General features: G+C 40.5%; 1 protein-coding gene across 14 annotated transcripts in view; it reads left to right on the top strand.

Annotated features, from left to right (window-relative positions):
- PRELID3A (PRELI domain containing 3A) overlaps positions 1-22,188 on the top strand; it is a 70,502-nt gene that overhangs the window by 44,583 nt on the left and 3,731 nt on the right. For 7 of the 14 annotated variants that reach the window (XM_084964151.1, XM_084964153.1, XM_021096033.2 and 4 more), the window contains one exon: positions 8,190-11,884. In XM_084964151.1, coding sequence (XP_084820277.1) covers positions 8,190-8,533 — 344 coding nt within the window. In that variant the 3' untranslated portion in view covers positions 8,534-11,884. Of the gene's footprint in view, positions 1-8,189; positions 11,885-13,602; positions 14,507-15,862; positions 15,974-22,188 lie in introns of those variants that run through there. The other 7 variants (XR_014807574.1, XR_014807572.1, XR_014807571.1 and 4 more) reach the window with 3 other exon arrangements.

The following is a 22,188-nucleotide window of genomic DNA, read 5'->3' as shown; positions in this document are numbered from 1 at the left end:
GTCTTTTCTGTTTCCATATAATTTTAGGATTATTTGTTTTAGTTCTGTGAAGAATGTCATGGGTAATTTGATAGGGATTACATTAAATCTGTAGATTGCTTTGGGTAACATGACCATATTAACAATGTTAATTCTCCCAATCCAAGAGCATGGGATATCTTTCCATTTCTTTGTGATTGAACAATTTTAGACATTATCTCTTGACTTCCTGCTGCAATAGATTATTTTCTTTCTCTTAAATCTTCCCATTCCCATTTCCCCAATATAGCTTTGTCATAACTTATAATTAAAAGCACATTATTATTATTTTGGTAATTTAAAAATACATCATTATTATTTATTACTGAGGGAAGAAGTATACTGTAATTACATTTTCTTCCTTAATAGTTATTTTCCCCCTCGAAGGTAATTGTCTTATCCTTTTCCTCTGTTTAATTTTATTTTTTCCATTTTTTTTTTAGGGCTGCACACGGGCATATGAAAGTTCCCACGCTAGGGTCAAATCAGAGCTGCAGCTGCCAGCCTATGCTACAGCAATGTGGAATCCGAGCTGCACCTTCAGCTTACACTGCAGCTCATGGCAATGCCAGATCCTTAACCCACTGAGTGAGGCTAATTTTATTTTTTAGAAGTCTCTGGCTGAGTCCTCCCACGGTCTTCACCCACTCTTTGTAATGCATGTGACAACCTTTCCACAGGTCAAACCCTGCAGGTAGTGCGGTCCTTTCCCATTCCCCTGGTGCTGTCCTTCCTGGAGGCCAGTCTCGCTCTCTCTGACCAGCAGCTGCATGGCTGTCATCCCTCTTGGCCCTTCATGCCTCCTGGAGCTCTTGTCTCCTGGCCTCCCTGCCTTCCTCTCTCTCTTTTCCTACAGCAAGATGGGGAAAGACACCCCATAGTGGCTTCCAAGACCTGGCATCTGAAAATGTCCCTTCTGTCTCATTCCACACCCAAAGCTTGGTTGGACGTATAATTATAGATTAAAAATACTTTCACTCAGAATTTGGAAGGCACTGCTCTACTGTTTTCCACCCCAATTCCTGATCCTCTGTATATAGCTTCTTTGCACTCTGAAAGCTCTTAGGCTCTCTTTGTCCCTGATGTGAAATTTCATTTGGTTCAGCCTTGTTTGAAGACATCTTTTAAAAGCTCACTCTGCTGCACTGTGCGTGTAAGTTCCTGGTGTTGGTGCTGTGCTACAATTACATAAGATGCTACTGAGGGAGGTGGGTAGAGGGGACATGGGGTGTTCCTGTACTACCTCTGTGGCTTCCTGTGAGTCTATAATAATTTCAGAATTAAAGCTTAAAATAATACATAGTGACATCACAGAAAATGGCAGAGGAGGTGTTCCAAGACTCAGTTCCCCCGCTGAAACAGTAAACTGGCTCCAAATGACAGAATCAACTTCTGGAGAACTCAGGATTCTAATCAAATACCTAAACCAACCAGGGGTGCCAAATGAATCTTGATTAACTTACCCTGCAGATTTTGGACTTGGTAGCTTCTGTAATTAGCACAGCCAATTCCTTACATCTCTGTGTATGTGTGTGTGTGTGTGTGTGAGTGTACACACACACATTCTAGTGGTTTTGTTTCTCAGGAGAACCATGACTAATACACTGTTGAAGCTAAACTGTTATCAATTCAAACTAGATTTTTATGAATTTAAGATGATAATTATAATCATAGGGTAAAAATATATAGAAAATAAAGAAGGAATCAAGATAGTATACTAGAAAAAATCAATCAAATATAACAGAAGACAGTGAAGAAAGAATTCAGGAAGAAAAGGTTATGGAAATTATAGAAAAAAATAGCAAAATATAAGGAGTTAGTGCTTCTTTAGCATCTACTTATTGGCAAATGGATTAAAATCACCAATTAAAAGAGATTGGCAGAATATGAGTTCCTGTTGTGGCTCAGCAGAAACAAATCTGACTAGCATCCATGAAGACACAGGTTCAATCCCTGGCTCACTCAGTGGGTTAAGGGTCTGGCGTTGCTGTGAGCTGTGGTGTAGGTTGCAGATGTGGCTCGGATCCCGCATGACTGTGGCTATGGTGTAGGCTGGTAGCTGCAACTCCGATTCTACCCCTAGCCTGGGAACCTCCATATGTCGAGGGTGCAGCCCTAAAAAGCAAAAAAAATAAATAAATAAATAAAAAAGAGATTGGCAGAATGGATGAAAAACATGATCTTTCTGTATATACTGCCTACACAAGACTCACTTTAGTGCCAGTGACATAAGTAGGTTGAATGTGAAAGGATGGAAAAAGATATTCCATGTGAATAGCAACCAATAATGGGTGGCCACACTAATATCAGAAAAAGACTTTAAGTCAAAAATTGTTACAGGCAACAAGGGAAGATTGTATATTTACACAAGGGCCAACTAACTCATCAAGAAGATAGAAGTTAAAACTGTATACACACCACACTATGGAACCCCCAACTCTGTGAAGCAAACAGCAGAAGAGAGAAAGAGGCAATTCTACAATAATAGAGACTTCAGTAATCCATATTCAATAATGGATAGAACATCTAGACAGAAGATCAGCAATGAATGGAACACTTAAGGTACACTATAAACCAACTTGACCTGACAGACATATATAGAACCCTTCACCCAGGAACAGCAGAAAACACATTTTTTTTTCTGAAAAGCACATGAAATATTCCCCAGGATAGACATATATAAGGCCAAAAAGACACAAGTGTCAGTAAACTCAAGAAGACTTCAAAGTATATTTTGTGATCACAGTGAAATGATAGCAGAAATCAATAGCATAAGGAAAACTGAAAAATTAAAAAAATATGGAATCAAAAAGCATGCTTCTAACAACCAGTGAGTCAAAGAAGTTACAAGCGAAATTATAAAATGAATGAAAATGAAATCACAACATGTTAAAACTTAGGCAGTGAGGGCAGTACTCAGATGGAAATTCATATTACAAACGTTAAAAAATAGAAAGCTGGAATTCCCTAGTGGTTCAGTGGGTTAAGGATCTGACATTGTCTTGGCTGTGGCTCAGATTTGATCCCTCGCCTGGGAGCTTCCTGGGATCCCTGGCATGCTGTGGGCACAGCCAGAAAAGTGGAAAGCTGTCAAGTCATTAACCTGACTTTAAGGAACTAGAAAATGAAGAGCAAACTAAATCCATGGCTTGCAGAAAGAAAAAAAAAATTATACACATTAGAGAGGAGATTAAATAGAGAATAGAAAAACAACAGAATTATTAAAACCAAAAGTTGTTTTGTGGAAAAGATCAACAAGAGTGACAAATCTGGTTAGACTGACCAAGCACAAAAGAAGGTTCAAAACTTAAAAATCAGAAATGAAAGTGGGAGGCATTACTACAAACATCACAGAAATGAAAGGACTTAAGAAGATACAGGCATACCTCATTTTATTGCATTTCATTTCTTTTTTGTTGTTGTTGTTGTTGTTGTTGTTGTTGTTGTTGTTGTTGTTGCTATTTCTTGGGCCGCTCCCGCGGCATATGGAGGTTCCCACGCTAGGGGTTGAATCGGAGCTGTAGCCACCGGCCTACGCCAGAGCCACAGCAACGCGGGATCCGAGCCGAGTCTGCAACCTACACCACAGCTCACGGCAACGCCGGATCGTTAACCCACTGAGCAAGGCCAGGGATCGAACCCGCGACCTCATGGTTCCTAGTCGGATTCGTTAACCACTGCGCCACGACGGGAACTCCCTGCATTTCATTTCTTTGCACTTTGAAGATACTGCATTTTTTACAAATTGAAGGTTGTGGCACCTTGGCTTTGCTTTGAGCAAGTCTATCAGCATCATTTTTCTAACAGCATTTGCTTATATCTCTGTGTGTCGCATTTTGGTAATTCTTGCAGTATTTCAAACTTTTTCATTGTATTTGTTACAGTGATCTTTGATGCTACTACAACTTGCTGAAGGCTCAGCTAATTAACATTTTTAGTAATAAAGTATTTTTAAATTAAAGTATATATTTTTTTAGAGTAGAAGTTCTAGCTAGATCAGTTAGACAAGAAAAAAAAATATTGGGCATTCAAACTGGACAGGAAGAAGTAAAACTATCTTTAGTCACAGATAACTCAATCTTATATACAGAAAATCCCAAAGAATTCACAAAAAAGCTAATAAAGGAATTCAGCAATGGTTTGGCATTGGCATGTGCACACTAAGGTATATGGAATGATTGGACAATGGGGACCTGTTGTATAGCACAGAGAACTCTACCCAATATTCTGTGATAATCTACATGGGGGAAAAAGCTGAAACAGAATGGATGTGTGTACATGTGTAACTGAATCACTTTGACGTATAGCAGAAATCATCACAACATTGTAAACCAACTATACTTGAATAAAACCTTTAAAAATGAAAATAGAAACTGCCCCACGAAATTGCAGGGTACAAGATCAACACATAAAAACCAGTGTGTTTCTTTACAGTAGCCATGCACGATCTGAAAAGAATACCAAGTGTGAAACCTATAGAAATAAGATGGACTTGTACACTAAAAATTACAAAACATTGTGGAAAGAAATTGAAGAAAACTTAGTGAAAAGACATCCCTTGCTCATGGATTGAAATGATGCTCAGGAGTTCCCGTCGTGGCTCAGTGGTTAACGAATCCAACTAGGAACCATGAGATTGTGGGTTCGATCCCTGGCCTTGCTCAGTGGGTTGGGGATCCGGCGTTGCCGTGAGCTGTGGTGTAGGTTGCAGACTCGGCTCAGATCCCAAGTTGCTGTGGCTCTGGCGTAGGCCGGTAGCTACAGCTCCGATTCGACCCCTAGCCTGGGAACCTCCATATGCAGCAGAAGCAGCTCAAGAAATGGCAAAAAGACAAACAAACAAAAAAAGTGGTGCTGAGACAACTGGATATCAACATGTAAGAAAGGGAACTTGGACAGATGCATGTAAAAGAATGAAATGAGAACATTCTATAACACTAAATGTAAAATGGAATATTATAAAACTCCTGGAAGAAAGCAGGCACAAAGCTCTTTGACATAAAATCACAGCAATATCTTTTTGGATCTGTCTCCTAGAGTCATGGAAATAAAACCAAAAATAGGGAGTTCCTGTTTTGGCTCTATGAGTTATGAATTTGACTAGTATCCATGAGGATGTGGGTTTGATCCTTTGCTTTGCTCGGTGGGTTAAGGATCTGGTATTGCCCTGAGCTGTGGCGTAGGCTGGCAGCTTCAGCTGTGATTTGACCCTTAGCCTGGGAACTTCCCATATGCCTTGAGTCTGGCCCAAAAAATAAAAAAATAAAAAAAAATGAAAAAATGAAAAAAAGAGGGCATTCCTGTTGTGGTATAGCAGAAACCAATCCGGCTAGTATCTATGAGGATGCACTTTTGGATCCCTGGCCTTTGCTCAGTGGGTCGGGCATCCAGTGTTGCAGTGAGCTATGGTGTAAGTCACAGACATGGCTTGGATCTGGTGTTGCTGTGACTGTGGTGCTGGCCAGCAGCTGTAGCTTCAATTCAACCCCTCGTCTGGGAACTTCCACGTGCCACAGGTACGGCCCTAAAAAAGCAAAAAAAAAAAAAAAAAAAAAAAAAAAAAAAGGAAAAGAACAAAAAAATAAAAGAGACCAAAATAAACTTAAAAGTTTTTGGACAGCAAAGGAAACCATAAACAAAACAAAAAGGCAACCTACAGAATGGGAAAAAAATATTTGCAAATGATGCAGCCAATTAGGGAATAATTTCCAAAATATACAAACAGCTCATACCACTCAAAAATCAAAAACCTCAATCAAAAAATGGGCAAAAGATCTAGACATCTCTCCAGAGAAGACATACAGATGGCCAACAGGCATGTGAAAAATGCTTAATTTGTCATCACTAATTATGAGAGAAATGCAAATCAAACTATGAGGTGGAGTTCCTATCATGCTCAGCAATTAATGAACCTGACTAGCATCCATGTGGACACCGGTTCAATCCCTGGCCTCGCTCAGGGGGTTAAGGATCCAACGTTGCCGTTACCTGTGGTGTAGGTCGCAGATGCAGCTCAGATCCTGCATTTCTGTGGCTCTGGTGTAGGCCTGTGGCTACAGCTCTGATTGGACCCCTAGCCTGGGAACATCCTTATGCTGTGGGTGTGGCCCTAAAAAAAAAACCAAAAACAGGTTTTCTTTTTTTTCTTTTTGCTTTTCAGGGCCACACCCACAACATATGGAAGTTCCCAGGCTAGGGGTCTAATCGATGCTGCAGCTGCTGGCCTACACCAGAGCCACAGCAATGCCAGATCCAAGCTGCATCTTCGACCTACACCACAGCTCACTGTAATGCCGGAGCTTTAACCCACTGAGTTTGGCCAGGGATCGAACCCGCAACCTCATGGTTCCTAGTTGGAGTCATTTACACTGCGCCACGATGGCAGCTCCCAAAAAGGTTAATTTTTGTGAATTTCACCTCAGTAAAGAACAGGAAGACATAAAAAAATACATCCATGTAAACACAGAGCTGAGACATCCAAAGAAAACCATTGTGTTGGTGCCTTTGGTAACGTCCCCAGCATTTTCTCTCTCCTCTTTTTCTGCAGATCCTCTTGGTCATATGTTAAGCTTTCTGGATTGCTCTTGGAACTTTCTTACAGTTTTTCTCCTCTTTATTCTACCTTCTGGGAGATTTCCTGGACTTCAGCCTTCCAACTCTCACTAATTTTTATCTTGGCAAACGGTTTTCTAAATTTCTAAGTCTTTCCTGCTCATTGTAGCATCCTGTCCTTCCTTCCCAGATGTAGAGCCTTCACTCCTATCTGTAGTGATGAGTGTGAAGGGAGCTTTTCTCTTCGTCCCACTTTCCCCTGATGTCTCTTCATAGTGTCACCAATGGGAAGCATCGTCTTTTACCCTGTGACCCTTTCTGCAGTGAACCTCTTGTTCCACAAACTCGGGGTGACTCTGGATAACCTCATAGAGGTAATGGTCTAAAACTTGTCATGTAGGGAGTTCTGTTCTAGAGGGAGACATGGAAACTCATTTTGGAAACTGGTTTTAAAAAATATTCATCTATTTTTTATTGAGGAATACTTGACTTACAATATTATATAAGTTTCAGGTATAAACGTAGTGATGCACAATTTTTTAAAGGTTATATTCCATTTATGGTTATTATAAAATATTGACTGTATTCCCTGTGCTTTTAGCTTATTTATTTTAACACATAATAGTTTGTATAATCTTAATCCCCGGAGTTCCCGTCGTGGCACAGCAGAAACGAATCCAACTAGGAACCATAAGGTTGTGGGTTTGATCCCTGGCCTCCCTGAGTGGATTAAGGATCAGGCATTGCCATGAGCTGTGGTGCAGGTCTGATCCCGTGTGGCTGTGGCTGTGGCTGTGGCCAGCAGTTGTAGCTCTGGTTAGACCCCTAGACTGGGAACCTCCATATGCCGCAGGTGCGGCCCTAAAAAGCAAAAAAAAAAAAAACAAACCCCAAAAATCTTAATCCTCCATCCGTCTTGTCCCTCCCTCTCCCTGCTCCCACTTATACCCTTTGGTTTGTTCTATCTGTGAGCCTGTGCAAACTGCAGTTTCAGAGTAGGCACAAGTGCCAGAAAGGGTGGATTCTCGTGAATACTCTACAATGGCTGGAGTATGCAGAGGTGCCCTGCATAATTTTGCAAGGAAATTGCATTTTTAGGGCAAGGACAGTTTGTGAATGTCAGTTATTTGGCTCTTTGATTTTTTGGTAGACTGAAAGCATGTGTGTATGTGGAGGTTTTGTTCTCCTGTGCATTACAGTACAAATAAATTTTTTTCTTGAGGGGGTCAGTCATGAAGAAAGCAAGCAATAATGATTATCTTCAGAGGCTTTTTTTAAGCATAAAATTGGCTTCGGAACTTTCAGTTTGGTCTGGAAGTGGATTCAGTGTTTATCTGTACAGCTGTATTTGGAATTCACAGTAAGAACAGTGGTAAATATTGTCTGACAAAATAGAGGAAGCAGTGTGTCGATGGCTGTGTGAAACTTAACCTGGATTTCTAATTTGGGATCGATTCTCAGCTGGCGTGTTTCATAATGAGTATCCCTCAGCACTCCTGTTGTGTGGTGCTCGGGGACAGCCTGGCTACTGAGTGGCTCTCAGCACAGACCAGAACATGAGGGCACTGGGCCAGCGGAGGCTCTTCCCCAGAGGGTCCTCACTGCTGCTCTCTTGGCAGGGTCGCGAGGCCTTGGAGTGGGTGATCGGCCACCTGAACTTGGAGCTGGAGGGCCTGGCAGCCCCTGCCTGCAGCAGGGCGTGAAGTACCACCGGCCCCTGGCCTTGCGCTTCCCTGCGCCCAGGACACGAGACACAGGCTGGGCAGCAAGTCAGCGGCCGGGGCTTGATGTGCATGCTCTGCGCGTGTGTCAGAGGGGACATTCGTGCTTACTGCCTGTGTGTCCAGGGACTTTGAGGAGAGGGACTCTGGAAAGGGGCCGAATTTGCTACATTTGGGCCAACTGGTTACCTTTTCTTTTTTTTTTTTTTTTGGTGGAAAGGTTTTTTTGTTTAAGAAGTTAACCCTTTGATATTCCCTTCTCTAGTAACTAGAGTATCAGTGAAAAAGGGAACAGCTTTCCCACACGCTGTAACCTTCCAACACTTGGATGGAAATACTTGTGGGCGTCGAGCTGCAGGTTTGCTATGGTCAGGGACAGTTCTCGGGAAGAATGATCTGCCAGGGCAGCAGCGGGTTTTAAACATTAGAGCCTGAGCTTGGCCTTGGAGCGTATTAATTCTGTAGGTTCCAGGCCCTCGGCCCTGGGATCCTGCCAGGTCTGACTGTGGCCCAGCAGCTGCCCCGCCAACAAGCGCTGGGCCTGGGCCTCTGCCCTGGGCTCTGCGGCAAACCTGCCAGTACTCAAGTTTCCTGCTCTACAAACATCACTTAATTTGTTTGGCAGATTTCATGAGACCTTAGATTTCATCTTGGAGATGGGTTTTTAAATATATAACAAGTAACATAAAGCATCCCTATATCATTTTAGTTTCTGAACATGAAATGAGATGCATTTTTCTTTATGTTTTAACTGAACCAACCATTTTAGCTCTTTTTAGAGAAATTAGTATTAGGAGAAACTAGTTATTTTGATAATGTCCTATTACTTGCCTAAGGCTTTTTTTTTTTTTTTTTTTTTGCCAAAAGCATAGAAATAAATCCAGAATTCTGTCTTTCCTCTGTTTCCTCCTTTATATCTCTGTTACAGTGTCCCTTAAGTCTGGTGGAAATCAAAGTTGAATGCACTAGTTACTGTGTCACCTCTGCAGATAAACCAGAAGTTACTGGGCTGATGCTCAAGGGAAACCTAGAGTGCTGAATACTCTTTGAAGACACTTCTGCCCATTTGGCATTAGAACCAAGTGTCTCTGTCTGATTTGTGCCAGTGGCTTCTGGCTTCTCAAAAGTGAGTGACTTTGCTCCAGCGCTTCCGTCCTTGTGGTGAGGAAGGGGGTGCCATGTGCTGGGAGTCTGCGGTGAATTCCCCTTTCTTCCCTGGCAGATCTCTTACAGCAAGGCCTTAGGGAATGTCCTTGTACTAAGAACAGACAGCTGCGCCTTCAGGAATGTCTGTGTGCTGAGAACAGATTTTCACAGGCCCTCTTACAGCTTCAGTATCCACAGGAGAGTCAGGGGACTTTGGCGGCTGGGGGAGAGCTTTGTGAACCTGCTGTGGGTTTATGGAGTGTGTGGTGAGCCCAGGCTTACCCTGTGAGCCCTAAGTTTTGTTCCTACGTTCCCATGTGTGCAGTGTGGATGCTGGAACCTGCCTGATGGGATCCAGGCAGAGAGTGGGCATGAAGACCTCCGTGCAGCCTCACAGCTCCTGGCCACAGTGCTCTCACCAGGGTGCTGGCCCATCGCTGCACCACAGAGACCCTTCAGGGACTACTGGTGCGGCTGGTACTGGGGATACTGGCCTCACTGGTGGAACATAATATTTTGGTGACAGTATGTTTTGTTTTTTAAAAAACTTTTATAATTACTAGTACGAGTTAACACCAGTGAAAGGGGCAGGCTCCCTGTGACCCTCCCCTCACCTGGCCTTTATGAATCCTTGTCCGAGGAGTTCCCGTCGTGGCGCAGTGGTTAACGAATCTGACTAGGAACCATGAGGTTGCAGGTTCGATCCCTGGCCTTGCTCAGTGGGTCGAGAATCTGGCATTGCTGTGAGCTGTGGTATAGGTTGCAGACGCGGCTTGGATCTGGTGTCGCTGTGGCTCTGGTGTAGGCTGGCGGCTACAGTTCGATTAGACCCCTAGCCTGGGAACCTCCATATGCCGCAGGAGCGGTCCTAGAAAAGTCAAAAAGACAAAAAAAAAAAAAAAAAAGAAAAAAAAAAAAAAGAAAAGAGTCCTTGTCCGAAAGCCACCAGGGAGTTTGGGTCTTTTGGTCATGAGCTGCCAGATCTCCTTGCTTGGCCCCACGCTGGGTGTCCTGTAGTAAAGGCTGCATTTTCCTTCACCACCACCTGGGGGCAGCAGATTGGCCTTGCTGTGCATCAGGGGAGCAAAACTGGGTAACAGTTTTGGTGACCCATTTGGAGCAGGTATCTAGCTTGTGGCAACCCATGGATCTGGTCTGGCAGCTGCCTGAGCACTTTGGCCTCAGGGACAGCCTCGAGTGCTGGCTACTGACCTGACATGGCTGGCCTGTGGCATTTCTGATTCCATGGTGAAGGAGCAAGACTCTGGTCCTGGTTTGGTCTGGTTGGCATCTCTGGTAAGTGGTGGAATCCCCCTTCGACCACACCAGGGAACTCTCCCTACTGGTTTATTGACTGGAACTTCCCTTTTCGGAGGGAAAGATGTCAAACTTTGTCATCTCTTTTTAAGTGGAATGCCACTTTGATTGTCTTTGCCTTTTGGCCAACCAGTACTGCCTGAGTGACAACTAGAAAACTCCCTGTTAGACCAAGGCTTATCTGCACCCCTGTCTGCAACGGCAGATGAGAAACTTTACAGGAGCTCTGGCTGTGGCACAGCAGGTTAAGGGTCCTGTGTTGTCCCTGTGGCAGTGTGGGTTTGATTCTCGGCCCAGCACAGTGGATTAAGGATCCAGTGTTGCCACAGCTGTGGAGTAGGTTGCAGCTGCAGCTTGGATTCAGTCCCTGGCCTGGGAACTTCCATATGCCATGGGTGCAGTCTTTAAAAAAACAAACACTTTGCAATCTAGTGCTTGGGAACTATGACCCTGAGAGGCCACCAGGTAATGACCTGCCTTGGTCTGGTCTGTCTCTGGTGATCTTGGCCAGAGAAGAGAAAAACGTGAAATCAGAGCTCTGTTCCATCTTATGGTCCCCTGGGGAGGCGTATTTTACAAAACTGGGAGATTTTTAGGCCCCTATAAAGAGAAAGATGATTTTTTGGACTCTGTGTGGCCAAAATATTCTTTAGACTCTGGAGAAAGATCCCAAAACTTGTTATTTTTTGCTCAGTTGGAGAAAACTAGTTTGATAGATTTTTTTTTTTTCTCAAAATTTTGACCCTGAGAGGAAGCTTAAATTATAACTCTTACCATGTCCTTGGAATGCAAACACAACTCACACTGCCTGAGGCTATAGCCTGGGGGTTAAGTGGTAGAACCTGAAACTGGAAAACAAGAAGAGGGGGAAGAGGCTTTGTAAAGGAAACCTATTCCAATGTTATTTGTAAACCTAATGAATTTTATATTACAATGTCTGATTCATCACTAAGTTTTAAAATAAATCTGAGATCTCTGCTTCTGTCTTCATATAAAAATGGATTAATGAGTGAGCTCTATTTAAATTGTTTTAAAGAAATTAAGTGCTTATATAACTTCTCAAATACAATGAACTTTCACATGATCTGGGGAATATAATATTCAGTATTAAATTAATATCTGATATTAAAGTTTGTTGGTTTATTTAATATAGACATGTCTTTAGAGTCATTAAGTATAAAATATTTATTGTACCTAGGTTTTCTAGATGCCAAATAAGTCATATTACATCTATTGCAAAATTTGTCAGCAAGAAAACATTAACTTCGTATGATGATATTTTCATTAGTAATGAAATAGAGATAAATGGGATAGAATCTTTTAGGAGAACTCTTTAGGAATAATTGTGTTTTAGTTTCTCCAGAGGTTGGTAACTTGAAACTTTAGAGTTTTACTAAATTAAGGTAAATAATGAGGATGCACTGAATGTCTAGATCTTTTTTTTTTTTTTTTTTTGTCTTTTGTCCTTTTTTAGGGCCGCACCTGCAGCATATGGAAGTTCCCAGGCTAGGGTTCAAATCAGAGCTGTAGCTGCCAGCCCTACGCCAGAGCCACAGCAACGTGGGATCCGAGCCGCATCTGCGACCTACACCACAGCTCACAGCAGCACCAGATCCCACTGAGTGAGACCAGGAATCAAACCTGTGTCTCCATGGTTTCTAGTCAGATTTGTTTCCACTGAGCCACAACAGGAACTCTGAGAAAAAATGTTTAAAAGTTTGGGTTTATTAGACAAACATCTTGTACCTCACTAAAAAAAGAAATTATGCTGTGAGACAAGGTATGTGGTATTGGTTTTGTTTTTCTTTTTTTGCTGCCCCACAGTACGTGGAGTTTCCGGGCCAGGGATCAGACCCATGCTGCAGCTGTGTCAGCACCAGATCCCCAGGCCACTGTTGGGGCTAGGCATAGAACCTGTGCCCCAGCTCCCCAGAGACGTTGCCAATACAGTTGCACCACAGTAGGAACTCCAGAAAATGTATGTTTTTAAAGGTTATGGAGGAGTTCCCGTCGTGGCACAGTGGTTAACGAATCCGACTAGGAACCATGAGGTTGTGGGTTCCATCCCTGGCCTTGCTCAGTGGGTTAAGGATCCGGCGTTGCCGTGAGCTGTGGTGTAGGTTGCAGATGTGGCTCGGATCCCACGTTGCTGTGGCTGTGGTGTAGGCCGGTGCTTACAGCTCCGATTAGACCCCTAGCCTGGGAACCTCCAAATGCCGCAAGAGTGGCCCAAGAAATGGCAACAAAAATAAAAAATAAAAGAAGGTTATGGAATGTGTTCACCAAGTTTGCCAATCAAGAAATGCTGGTATAACAAATACTTTACAATGGCTTGCTTCCTGGTTATTGCTGGAGAATACTGTTTTTAAAGGTTAAAGATAATAATACATGTAATTAAACTACCAAAAATAATAAGTGTTTCAGTATGTAAAGAAAGGATATATGTTGTTAGTGCAAGAAGGTATAAAGAATGGATACTTTTGTTGAGGGGCAAAAAGTAATTTTGTCCTAGAGCCGGTTGTTTCTGGATGGGAAAGAAAATCAGGGACAAACTAATATGGATAATGATAGGATGTTTGTGGAAAAGGACCCTTGAGAAATGAGTTTTGTTCATGGTCAAGACTGGCCAAAACTAGATTGATTTTAATTAAGTGAATAAGTTTTGTTATTAAAAGTAGGCTGGCACAAGATTGGAGTTTGATTTTCTCTGTTAAGAGAACAAAGTTTTGGAGTTCCCATCGTGGCTCAGTGGTTAACAAATCTGACTAGGAACCTTGAAGTTGCGGGTTTGATCCCTGGCCTTGGTCAGTGGGTTAAGGATCCTTCGTTGCTGTGAGCTGTGGTGTAGGTTGCAGATGCGGCTCGGATCCCACGTTGCTGTGGCTCTGGTGTAGGCTGGCAGCTACAGCTCTGATTGGACCCCTAGCCTGGGAACCTCCATATGCCGTGGGAGTGGCCCAAGAAATGGCAAACAGACAAAAAAAAAAAAAAAAAAAAAAAAAAAAAAATTTCCTGGAATATTGAGCTGCTTTTGATTATAGATTGTAAGACTCCTAAGTTTCTTTCTCTAGCTACCTTTGGCATGTTTCAGAGGGCATCTAAAGCATCTTAATGAGAATTATTTAATGAATTGGGATTATTTTGTATATTACATGAGAATCATTGGCACATGAGTGGAGATAAACGTTCCTAGGTTATATGGTATGGATAAATGTAATTAATATAAATGTCCTAGAAATTACATGAAGTTCCTGAAATTTGATTATGTCCTAATGTTATGTTATCAGTCAATTCTAGTTATTATCTTAAAATGTATGTCACAGCAACCTGGTTAAGTTTCTTTGTCAATTACATAGCAATTAGATCTTTGGGCCTTTTTAAGTCTTTTGTCATTCTCAACGAGTTAATGTTTCACTAGATGTTTTTGCAAAAGTGCTTCATCTTCAGGAAGATTCGGAGAAAGGACTTCTTGACAAGTAGAGGTTTCTGATAACTTTCAGATCATACTGCTGAACTGGGTAAGAAATTAAAGTATTCTGATAGAAACCCTGATGATCTCATAAAAATGTTTACTGAATGTTTGTCTCCATATTAAAATGGAAAGAAAAGTCTCTAGGAAAGGTGTCACAGAGTGTAACTACTCATGGCGTGTATCACTGCTTATTTTAAGTCCACTGCTAGAAGCATGTGTACAATATTTGTGTGACAATTGACAAAATGTATAGCCTATAAAATGTTTCCCCATTAATCTACCTCTGAGCTTATTTACTGTTTCATTAATTTCCCCCCAGCATGAGCAACTAGGCAAAGGTGTGTGTGTGTGTGTGTGTGTGTGTGTGTGAGTTCGTGTGCACACATAAAAGTAGGCCTAGCCCTAAGGACATGATACAACCAGGGCAGGAAGCACCCACCCTGGCATTGAGGGACAAAATTTTTTTTTTTTTTTTTTGTCTTTTTGCCTTTTTTGTTGTTATTGTTGCTATTTCTTGGGCCGCTCCCGCGGCATATGGAGATTCCCAGGCTAGGGGTCCAATCGGAGCTGTAGCTGCCGGCCTACGCCAGAGCCACAGCAACGCGGGATCTGAGCCGCGTCTGCAACCTACACCACAGCTCACGGCAACGCCGGATCGTTAACCCACTGAGCAAGGGCAGGGACCGAACCCGCAACCTCATGGTTCCTAGTCGGATTCGTTAACCACTGCGCCACGACGGGAACTCCAGGGACAAAATTTTGATCATCAGTGCTTTCTATAGAAAGATTTGCAATCAAAAGGGGAAAATGTGAGTTCTCTTGTGACTCAGTGGGTTCAGGATCCAGCATTGTCATCGCAGTGGTCTGGGTTACTGCTGTGGCATGTGTTTGATCCCTGGCCCAGGAACTTCCACATGCTGCAAGTGTAGTCAAAAAAAAAAAAAAAGAAAAGAAAAGAAAAGAAAATAATGGAGGAAATTTTCTCCATCGTTGACGTATGGGGATGTCATTCTGCCTTATACATGATGTAACTTGAACTTCAGGCTGGTCTAAACAGCCTGTTTATGGCCAGAGAAACATACATCATACGTCTGCTTTAACCATTAAAGTAAAGAATATATTTTTTAAAGTAAAAATAGGGTAATTATAGTTCAGGCATCCAGATGGAGCTGAGTGTTCATTTTAGACATGGTTTCAGACAGATTGCTGTATCACTGAGAGCATGAATTTTCTGAGCTATATCAGTGTCAAGGATACCACCAGCTGTTCTCACAACAGTATCTGCCAGCAGCTGCCAGTAACCTTATTGTCTTAAGGTCTCCTCTTATAACTATGAAAAGTTTCTCTTTAGGAATAGTGATGGCAAATGAGACAACTCATGACATAGCCCCCCAGCAGAAGACATAAGGTTCTTGAGCCAGAATAATACTAGACAATAAAATAGCTTTAACATTTTGTTTTAGCAAAAAAGGAAATGTGTGTAATAGCCTAGAACTCCTTCTATGTATATTTTAATAACCCCAGAAAAGCTGAAACCCAAATAAGTAGAGTAATTCAAAAGGCTCCTTGGTTACAGAATGTACGTAAGGAAGACCCACTTCAAAACTTTTTTTTTTTCTGACTGCATCTGGAATAGGAGGACTCTTTCAAGGAATACTACAAGTGTGCATTTTGGTCATTATATTCACTGTGATGTGACTGCTAATTTTCAACTATTTGTCCAGGAGCTATGAAGAGGAATCGAGAGGTAATATTTTCATAATACAAAATATTGATGCTAAGCTTGAGACGCAAGAATTCTTTTTTTGAAAAAAAAACTTATTGACTAACAATGTTGTATTAGTTTCAGATATATAGCAGAATGAATCAGATATACATGTATATATATATCCATTCTTTTGTCCCACATAGGTTATTACAGAATATTTAGATTTCCCTATGCTATATATTAGGTCCTTGTTATTTATTTTATATATATTAGTGTCTATCTGTTATTCCCATCCTCTTAGTTTATCCCTCTACCCCACAGTTTCCCCTTTGGTAATCTTAAGTTTGATTTTGAAATCTATGAGTTGATTTCTGTTTCATAAATAAGTTATTTTGTATGGTATTTTATTAGATTCCACATATAAGTGATATAATATGGTATTTGTCTTTCTCTGTCTGACTTCACTTAGTATGATAATCTCTAGGTCCATCCAAACCTCAGCAAATGGCATTTTTTTTTTGTCGTTTGTCTTTTTAGGGCCATACCTGTGGCATATGGAGGTTCCCAGGCTAGGGGTCGAATCGGAACTATGGCTGTCAGCCTATTCCACAGCCACACAGCAACGCCAGATCTGAGCTGTGTCTGAGCTCACTGAAACGTCAGATCCTTAATCCACTGAGTAAGGCCAGGGATTGAACCCAAGCCCTCATGGATCTTAGTCGGGTTTGTTAACCACTGAGCCACAATGGGAACTCCTGCAAATTGCATTGTTTTGTTCTTTTTTATGGCTGAGTAGTATTCCATTGTGTATATGCACCATATCTTCTTTATCCATTCTTCTGTTGATGGACGTTCAGGTTGTTTCCATGTCTTGCTGGTATGAACACTGGGGTACATTATCTCTTCAAATTAAGGTTTTTTCCACATAGATCCCCAGGAGTAGGACTGCTCGATCATATGGTAATTCTATATTTAGTTTCCTGAAGAATCTCCATACAGTTTTCCCTAGTGGTTGTACTAATTTACATTCCCACCAACAGGGTAAGAAGGTTCCCTTTTTTCCATACCCTCTCCAGCATTTATTATTTATAGACTTTTTGATAATGGCCATTCTAACTGGTATGAGGTGATACTGCATAGTTTCAATTTGCATTTCTCTAACAATTAGCTATGTTGAGTATCTTTTCATGTGTCTGTTGACCATCTGCTTGTCTTCTTCGGAGAAATGTCTATTTTTTCTTGTTTTTTTTCTTTTTTAGGGCCACACCTGTGGCATAAGGAAGTTCCCTGGCTATGGGTCGAATCAAAGCTGGAGCTGAAGCCTACACCACAGCCATAGCAACACTGGATCCAAGCCCCACATCTGTGACCTACACAGCAGCTTGTGGCAATGCTGGATCCTTAACCCACCGAGTGAGGCCAGGGATCAAACCTGCTCCTCATGGTGACTGTCCAGTCCTTAACCTGCTGAGCCACAAAGGGAACACCAAGAAATCTGTTTAAATCTTCTGATCATTTTTTGATTGGATTTTATATGTATATAAAGCTGCATGAGTTGTTCCCTTGTGGTGCAATGGGTTAAGGATCTGATACTGGATGGCTCAGGTTGCTTCTGTGGCATAGGTTTGATCCCTAGTCCAGGAACTTCCACATGCTGTAGATGAGGAAATAAACAAACAAAACAAACAAACAAAAAACCTGCAGGAGATGTTTGTATATTTTAGAGATTAGGCTCTTGTTGGTCGCTTCGGTTGCAAAGATTTTTTCTCATTCTGTGGATTGTCTTTTTGGTTTTTTTCCCAATGATTTCCTTTGCTGTGCACAAGTTTTTAAGTTTAATTAGGTCCCATTTGTTTGTTTTTATTTTCATTGCTTTAGGAGGTGGATCTAAAAAGATATTGCTTCTCGCAGGAATTTGTCAAAGAATGTTCTGCCTATGTTTTCCTCTAGGAGTTTTATAGTATCTGGCCTTACATTTAGATCTTTAATCCATTTTAAGTTTATTTTTGTGTATGGTGTTAGAGAATGTTGATTTCACTTTTACATGTAGCTTTCCAGTTTTCCTAGAACTACTTATTGAAGCAACTGTCTTTTCTTCTGATTGTATATTCTTGCCTCCTTTGTCATAGATTAGTTAACCGTAGGTATGTGGGTTTATCTCTGAGCTTTTTATTCTGTTTCCTTGATCTATACTTCTGTTTGTGTGCCAGTACCATACTGTTTTGATCACTGTAGCTTTGCAGTATAGTCTGAAGTCAAGGAGCCTGATTTCTCTAGTTCCATTTTTCTTTTTCAGGATTGCTTGGGCTATTTGGAGCCTTTTGTGTTTATGCACCAATTAAAAATTTTTTTTCTTCTAGTTCCGTGAATAATCCCATTGGTAATTGAATAGGAATTGCATTGATTCTGTAGATTGCCTTGGGCAGTATGCTCATTTTAACAATATTGATGAAAGAGCATGGTATAGCTTTCCATCTGTTTGTGTCATCTTTGATTTCTTTCATCAGTCTTATAGTTTTAGGAATACAGCTATTTTACCTCTTTAGGTAGGTTTATTCCTAAGCATTTTTATTCATTTTAATGTGATGGTAAATGGGATTGTTTCCCTAATTTTACTTTCTGGTCTTTCATTGTTAGTGTATAGGAATGCAGGAGATTTCTGTGTATTTTGTACCCTGTAGTTTTACTGAATTCATTGATTAGCTCTAATAGTTTTCTCTTAGCATCTTTAGGATTTTTTATGTACAATATCATGTCATCTGCAAACGGTGACAGTTTTACTTCTTTTTCAATTTGGCTTCCTTTTATTTCTTTTTCTCCTCTGATAACCGGGGCTAGGACTTCCAAAACTATGTTGAATAAAAAGTGAGAGTGGAGATCCTTGTCTTGTTCCTAATCTTAGTAGAAATGCTTTTAGCTTTTCACCATGGAGAATATTGTTAGCTATGGGTTTGTCATATATAGCCTTTATTATGTTGAGGTAGGTTCCCTGTATGTCTACTTTCTAGAGAGTTTTTATCATAAATAGATATTGAATTTTACCAGGAACTTTTTCTACATCTATTTAGATGATCACATGGTTTTTATTTTTCAGTTTGTTAATATGGTGTATCACACCGCTTGGTTTGGGGATATTGAAAAATCCTTTCATTCCTGGGATAAACCCCACTTTATGATGGTGTATGATCCTCTTAATGTATTGCTGGATTCAATTTGTTAATATATTTTTTTTTGTCTTTTTGCCATTTCTTGGGCCGCTCCTGTGGCATATGGATGTTCCAGGCTAGGGGTTGAATCAGAGCTGTAGCTGCCAGCCTATGCCAGAGCCACAGCAGTGCAGGATCCGAGCCATGTCTGCGACCTACACCACAGCTCAGGGCAATGCCAGATCGTTAACCCACTGAGCAAGGCCAGGAATCAAACCTGCAACCTCATGGTTCCTAGTCAGATTCGTTAACCACTGAGCCACGATGCGAACTCCCAATTTGTTAATATTTTGTTGAGGATTTTTACATTTATGTTCATCAGTGGTACTGCCTGTAGTTTTCTTTTTTTGTGGTTTTTGGTATCAGGGTGATGGTGGCTTCATAGAATGAGTGCAGAAGTGTTCCTTACTCTGCAGTTTTTTTGAAGAGTCTCAGAAGAATAAATGTTAACTCTTCTCTAAATGTTTGATAGAATTAGCCTGAGAAGCCATCTAGTCCTGAACTTTTATTTTTCAGAAGTTTTAAAATTACAGTTTCAATTTCAGTACTTGTGATTGGTACATTCATATTTTTACTTGTTCCTAGTTCAGTCTTGGAAGGTTGTACCTTTTCTAAGAATTCATCAGTTTCTTCTAGGTTGTCCATTTTATTGGCATATATTTGCTCATAGTAGTCTCTTCTGATCCTTTGTATTTCTGTGGCGTCAGTTGTAACTTCTTTTTCATTTGTGATTTTATCAGTTTGGTCCTTTTTTTTTTGCTTGATGAATCTGGTTAAAAGTTTATAAATTTTGTTTATCTTTTCAAATAACTAAGTTTCGATTTCATTGATCTTTTCTACTGTTTTTTAGTCTCTATTGATTTCTGCTCTGATGTTTATGATTTCTTTCCTTCTACTAACTTTGGGTTTTGTTTGTTCTTTCTCTAGTTGCTTTAGGTGTAAGGTTATGTTGTTTGAGAGGTAAGATTATATTGCTATAAACTTCCCTCTTAGAACTGTGTTTGCTGTGGCCCATGGGCTTTGGATTGTTGTGTTTTCTTTTTCGTGTTCTTTTTTATGGCTGCACCTGCAGCACATGGAAGTTCCTGAGCCAGGGACTGAATCCAAGCCACAGATGCAACTTAGAGCACAGCTGTTGCAATGCCAGATCCTTTAACCCATTATGCCAGGCAGGGGAGTGAAACAGCAACCTGAGCCACTGCAGTCGGATTCATAACCCACTGTGCCACAGCAGGAGCTCTGGCGTTTTCATTTTCATTTGTCTCTAGGGTTTTTTTTTTTTAATTTCCTCTTTAATTTCTTCAGTGATGTATTGGTTATTTAGTAGAATATTTTTTCTGTATTTTCCTGTTTTTTTTTTTTCTTGTAGTTGATTTCTAACCTCTGTGTGGTTGGAATAGATGCTTGATAATATTTCAGTTTTCTTAAGTTTATCAAGGCTTGATTCATGGCTAGCATGTGATCTATCCTGGAGAATGGTCTATATATGCACTTGAATTTGTATTCTGTTGCTTTTGGATGGAATGTTCTACAAATATCAATTAAATCTATCTCGTCTAGTGTATCATTTAAGGCCTATCTCTCCTTAATTGATTTTCTGTCTGGATGATCATCCATTGATGTAAGTGGGGTGTTCAAGTCCCCTGCTATTATTAGGTTACTGCCAATTTCTCCTTTTATGTCTGTTAATATTTGCTTTATGTACTGAGGTGCTCCTGTGTTGGGTGTATATAATATTTCCAATTGTGATATCTTCTTATTGGATTGATCCCTTGAGCATTATGTAGTGGACTTCTTTTTCCTTTGTAACTGTCTTCATTTAAAGCCCATTTTGTCTGATATGAGTATTGCTACTCTGTCTTTGGATTTCCCATATGGGGAATACACTTTTCCATCTTCTCACTTTCAATCTGTATGTGTCCCTAGATCTGAAGTGGGTCGCTGTGTATGTCTTTTGATTGGAGCATTTAATCTATTTACATTCAGTGTAATTATCCATATGTGTGTACTTATTGGCATTTTGTTGTTTTGGATTTGTTATTTTTTATCTTTTTTCTTTCATTCCTCTTTTGTTCTCTTGTGACTTGATGATTATCTTTAGTATTGTATTTGGTTTGTTTTTTCTTTTTGTATATGTCTATTGTACTTTTTGGTTTGCAATTCCTATCAGATTTTGATATGTAGTCTGTATATATGTAATTGTTTTAGGTTGCTGGTCTCTTAATTTCAAATATATTTAGATTATTCTGCATTTGTACTTTCCTCATGATTGATAGTTTTGATATCATATTCAACTGTGGCTGATTTCCTACTTTTATTTTATGTTTGCCTTTACCAGTGAACTTTCCTGTTAGTAATTTTCTTGTTTCTAGTTGTGGTCTTGTCTTTTCTGCTTAGAGAAATTTTTTGAGCAGTTACAAACCTGGGGTGGTGGTGCTGAATTCACTGAGCTTTTGCTTGTCTGAAAAGCTTTTGATTTCTCTACCAAATCTGAATAAGATCATTGCTGGGTAGAGTATTCTTGGTTGAAGGGTTTTTCCTTTCATCAGTTTTAAACAAGTCATGCCACTCCCTTCTGGTCTGCAGAGTTTCTGCTGAAAAATATACTGATAACCTTATGAGGGTTCCCTTGTATATTATTTGTTGGTTTTCCATTGTTGCTTTTAATATTTTTTGTCAGCTTTATTAATATGTGTCTTGGCATGTTTCTCTTTGCATTTGTCCTATATGGGATTCTTTGCATTTCCTGAACTTGAGTGTTTCCTTTCCCATGTTAGGGAATTTTTCAGCTGTAATTTCTGCAAATATTTTCTTGGGCCTTTCTCTTTCTCTTCTTCTGGGATGCCTGTAATGCGAATGTTGGTACAATTAATGTTGTCCCAGAGGTCTCTTAGACTGTCCTTATTTCTTTTTATTCTTTTTTCTTTATTCTTTTCCTGTGGCAGTGATTGCCTCCACTCTGTCTTCCTGTTTACTTACTCATTCTTTTCCCTAGGTTATTCTACTATTGATTCCTTCTAGAGTGTTTTTCATTTCAGTATTGTTCAT

This window comes from Sus scrofa, chromosome 6 (assembly GCF_054392235.1).
Source record: "Sus scrofa isolate SSC_HxYL_T2T_F1_AM1 chromosome 6, Sscrofa_HxYL_maternal_Yorkshire_Landrace_v2.0, whole genome shotgun sequence".
NCBI classification, from domain to species: Eukaryota; Metazoa; Chordata; class Mammalia; order Artiodactyla; family Suidae; genus Sus; species Sus scrofa.
This window is presented reverse-complemented; position numbering and strand designations above follow the sequence as displayed.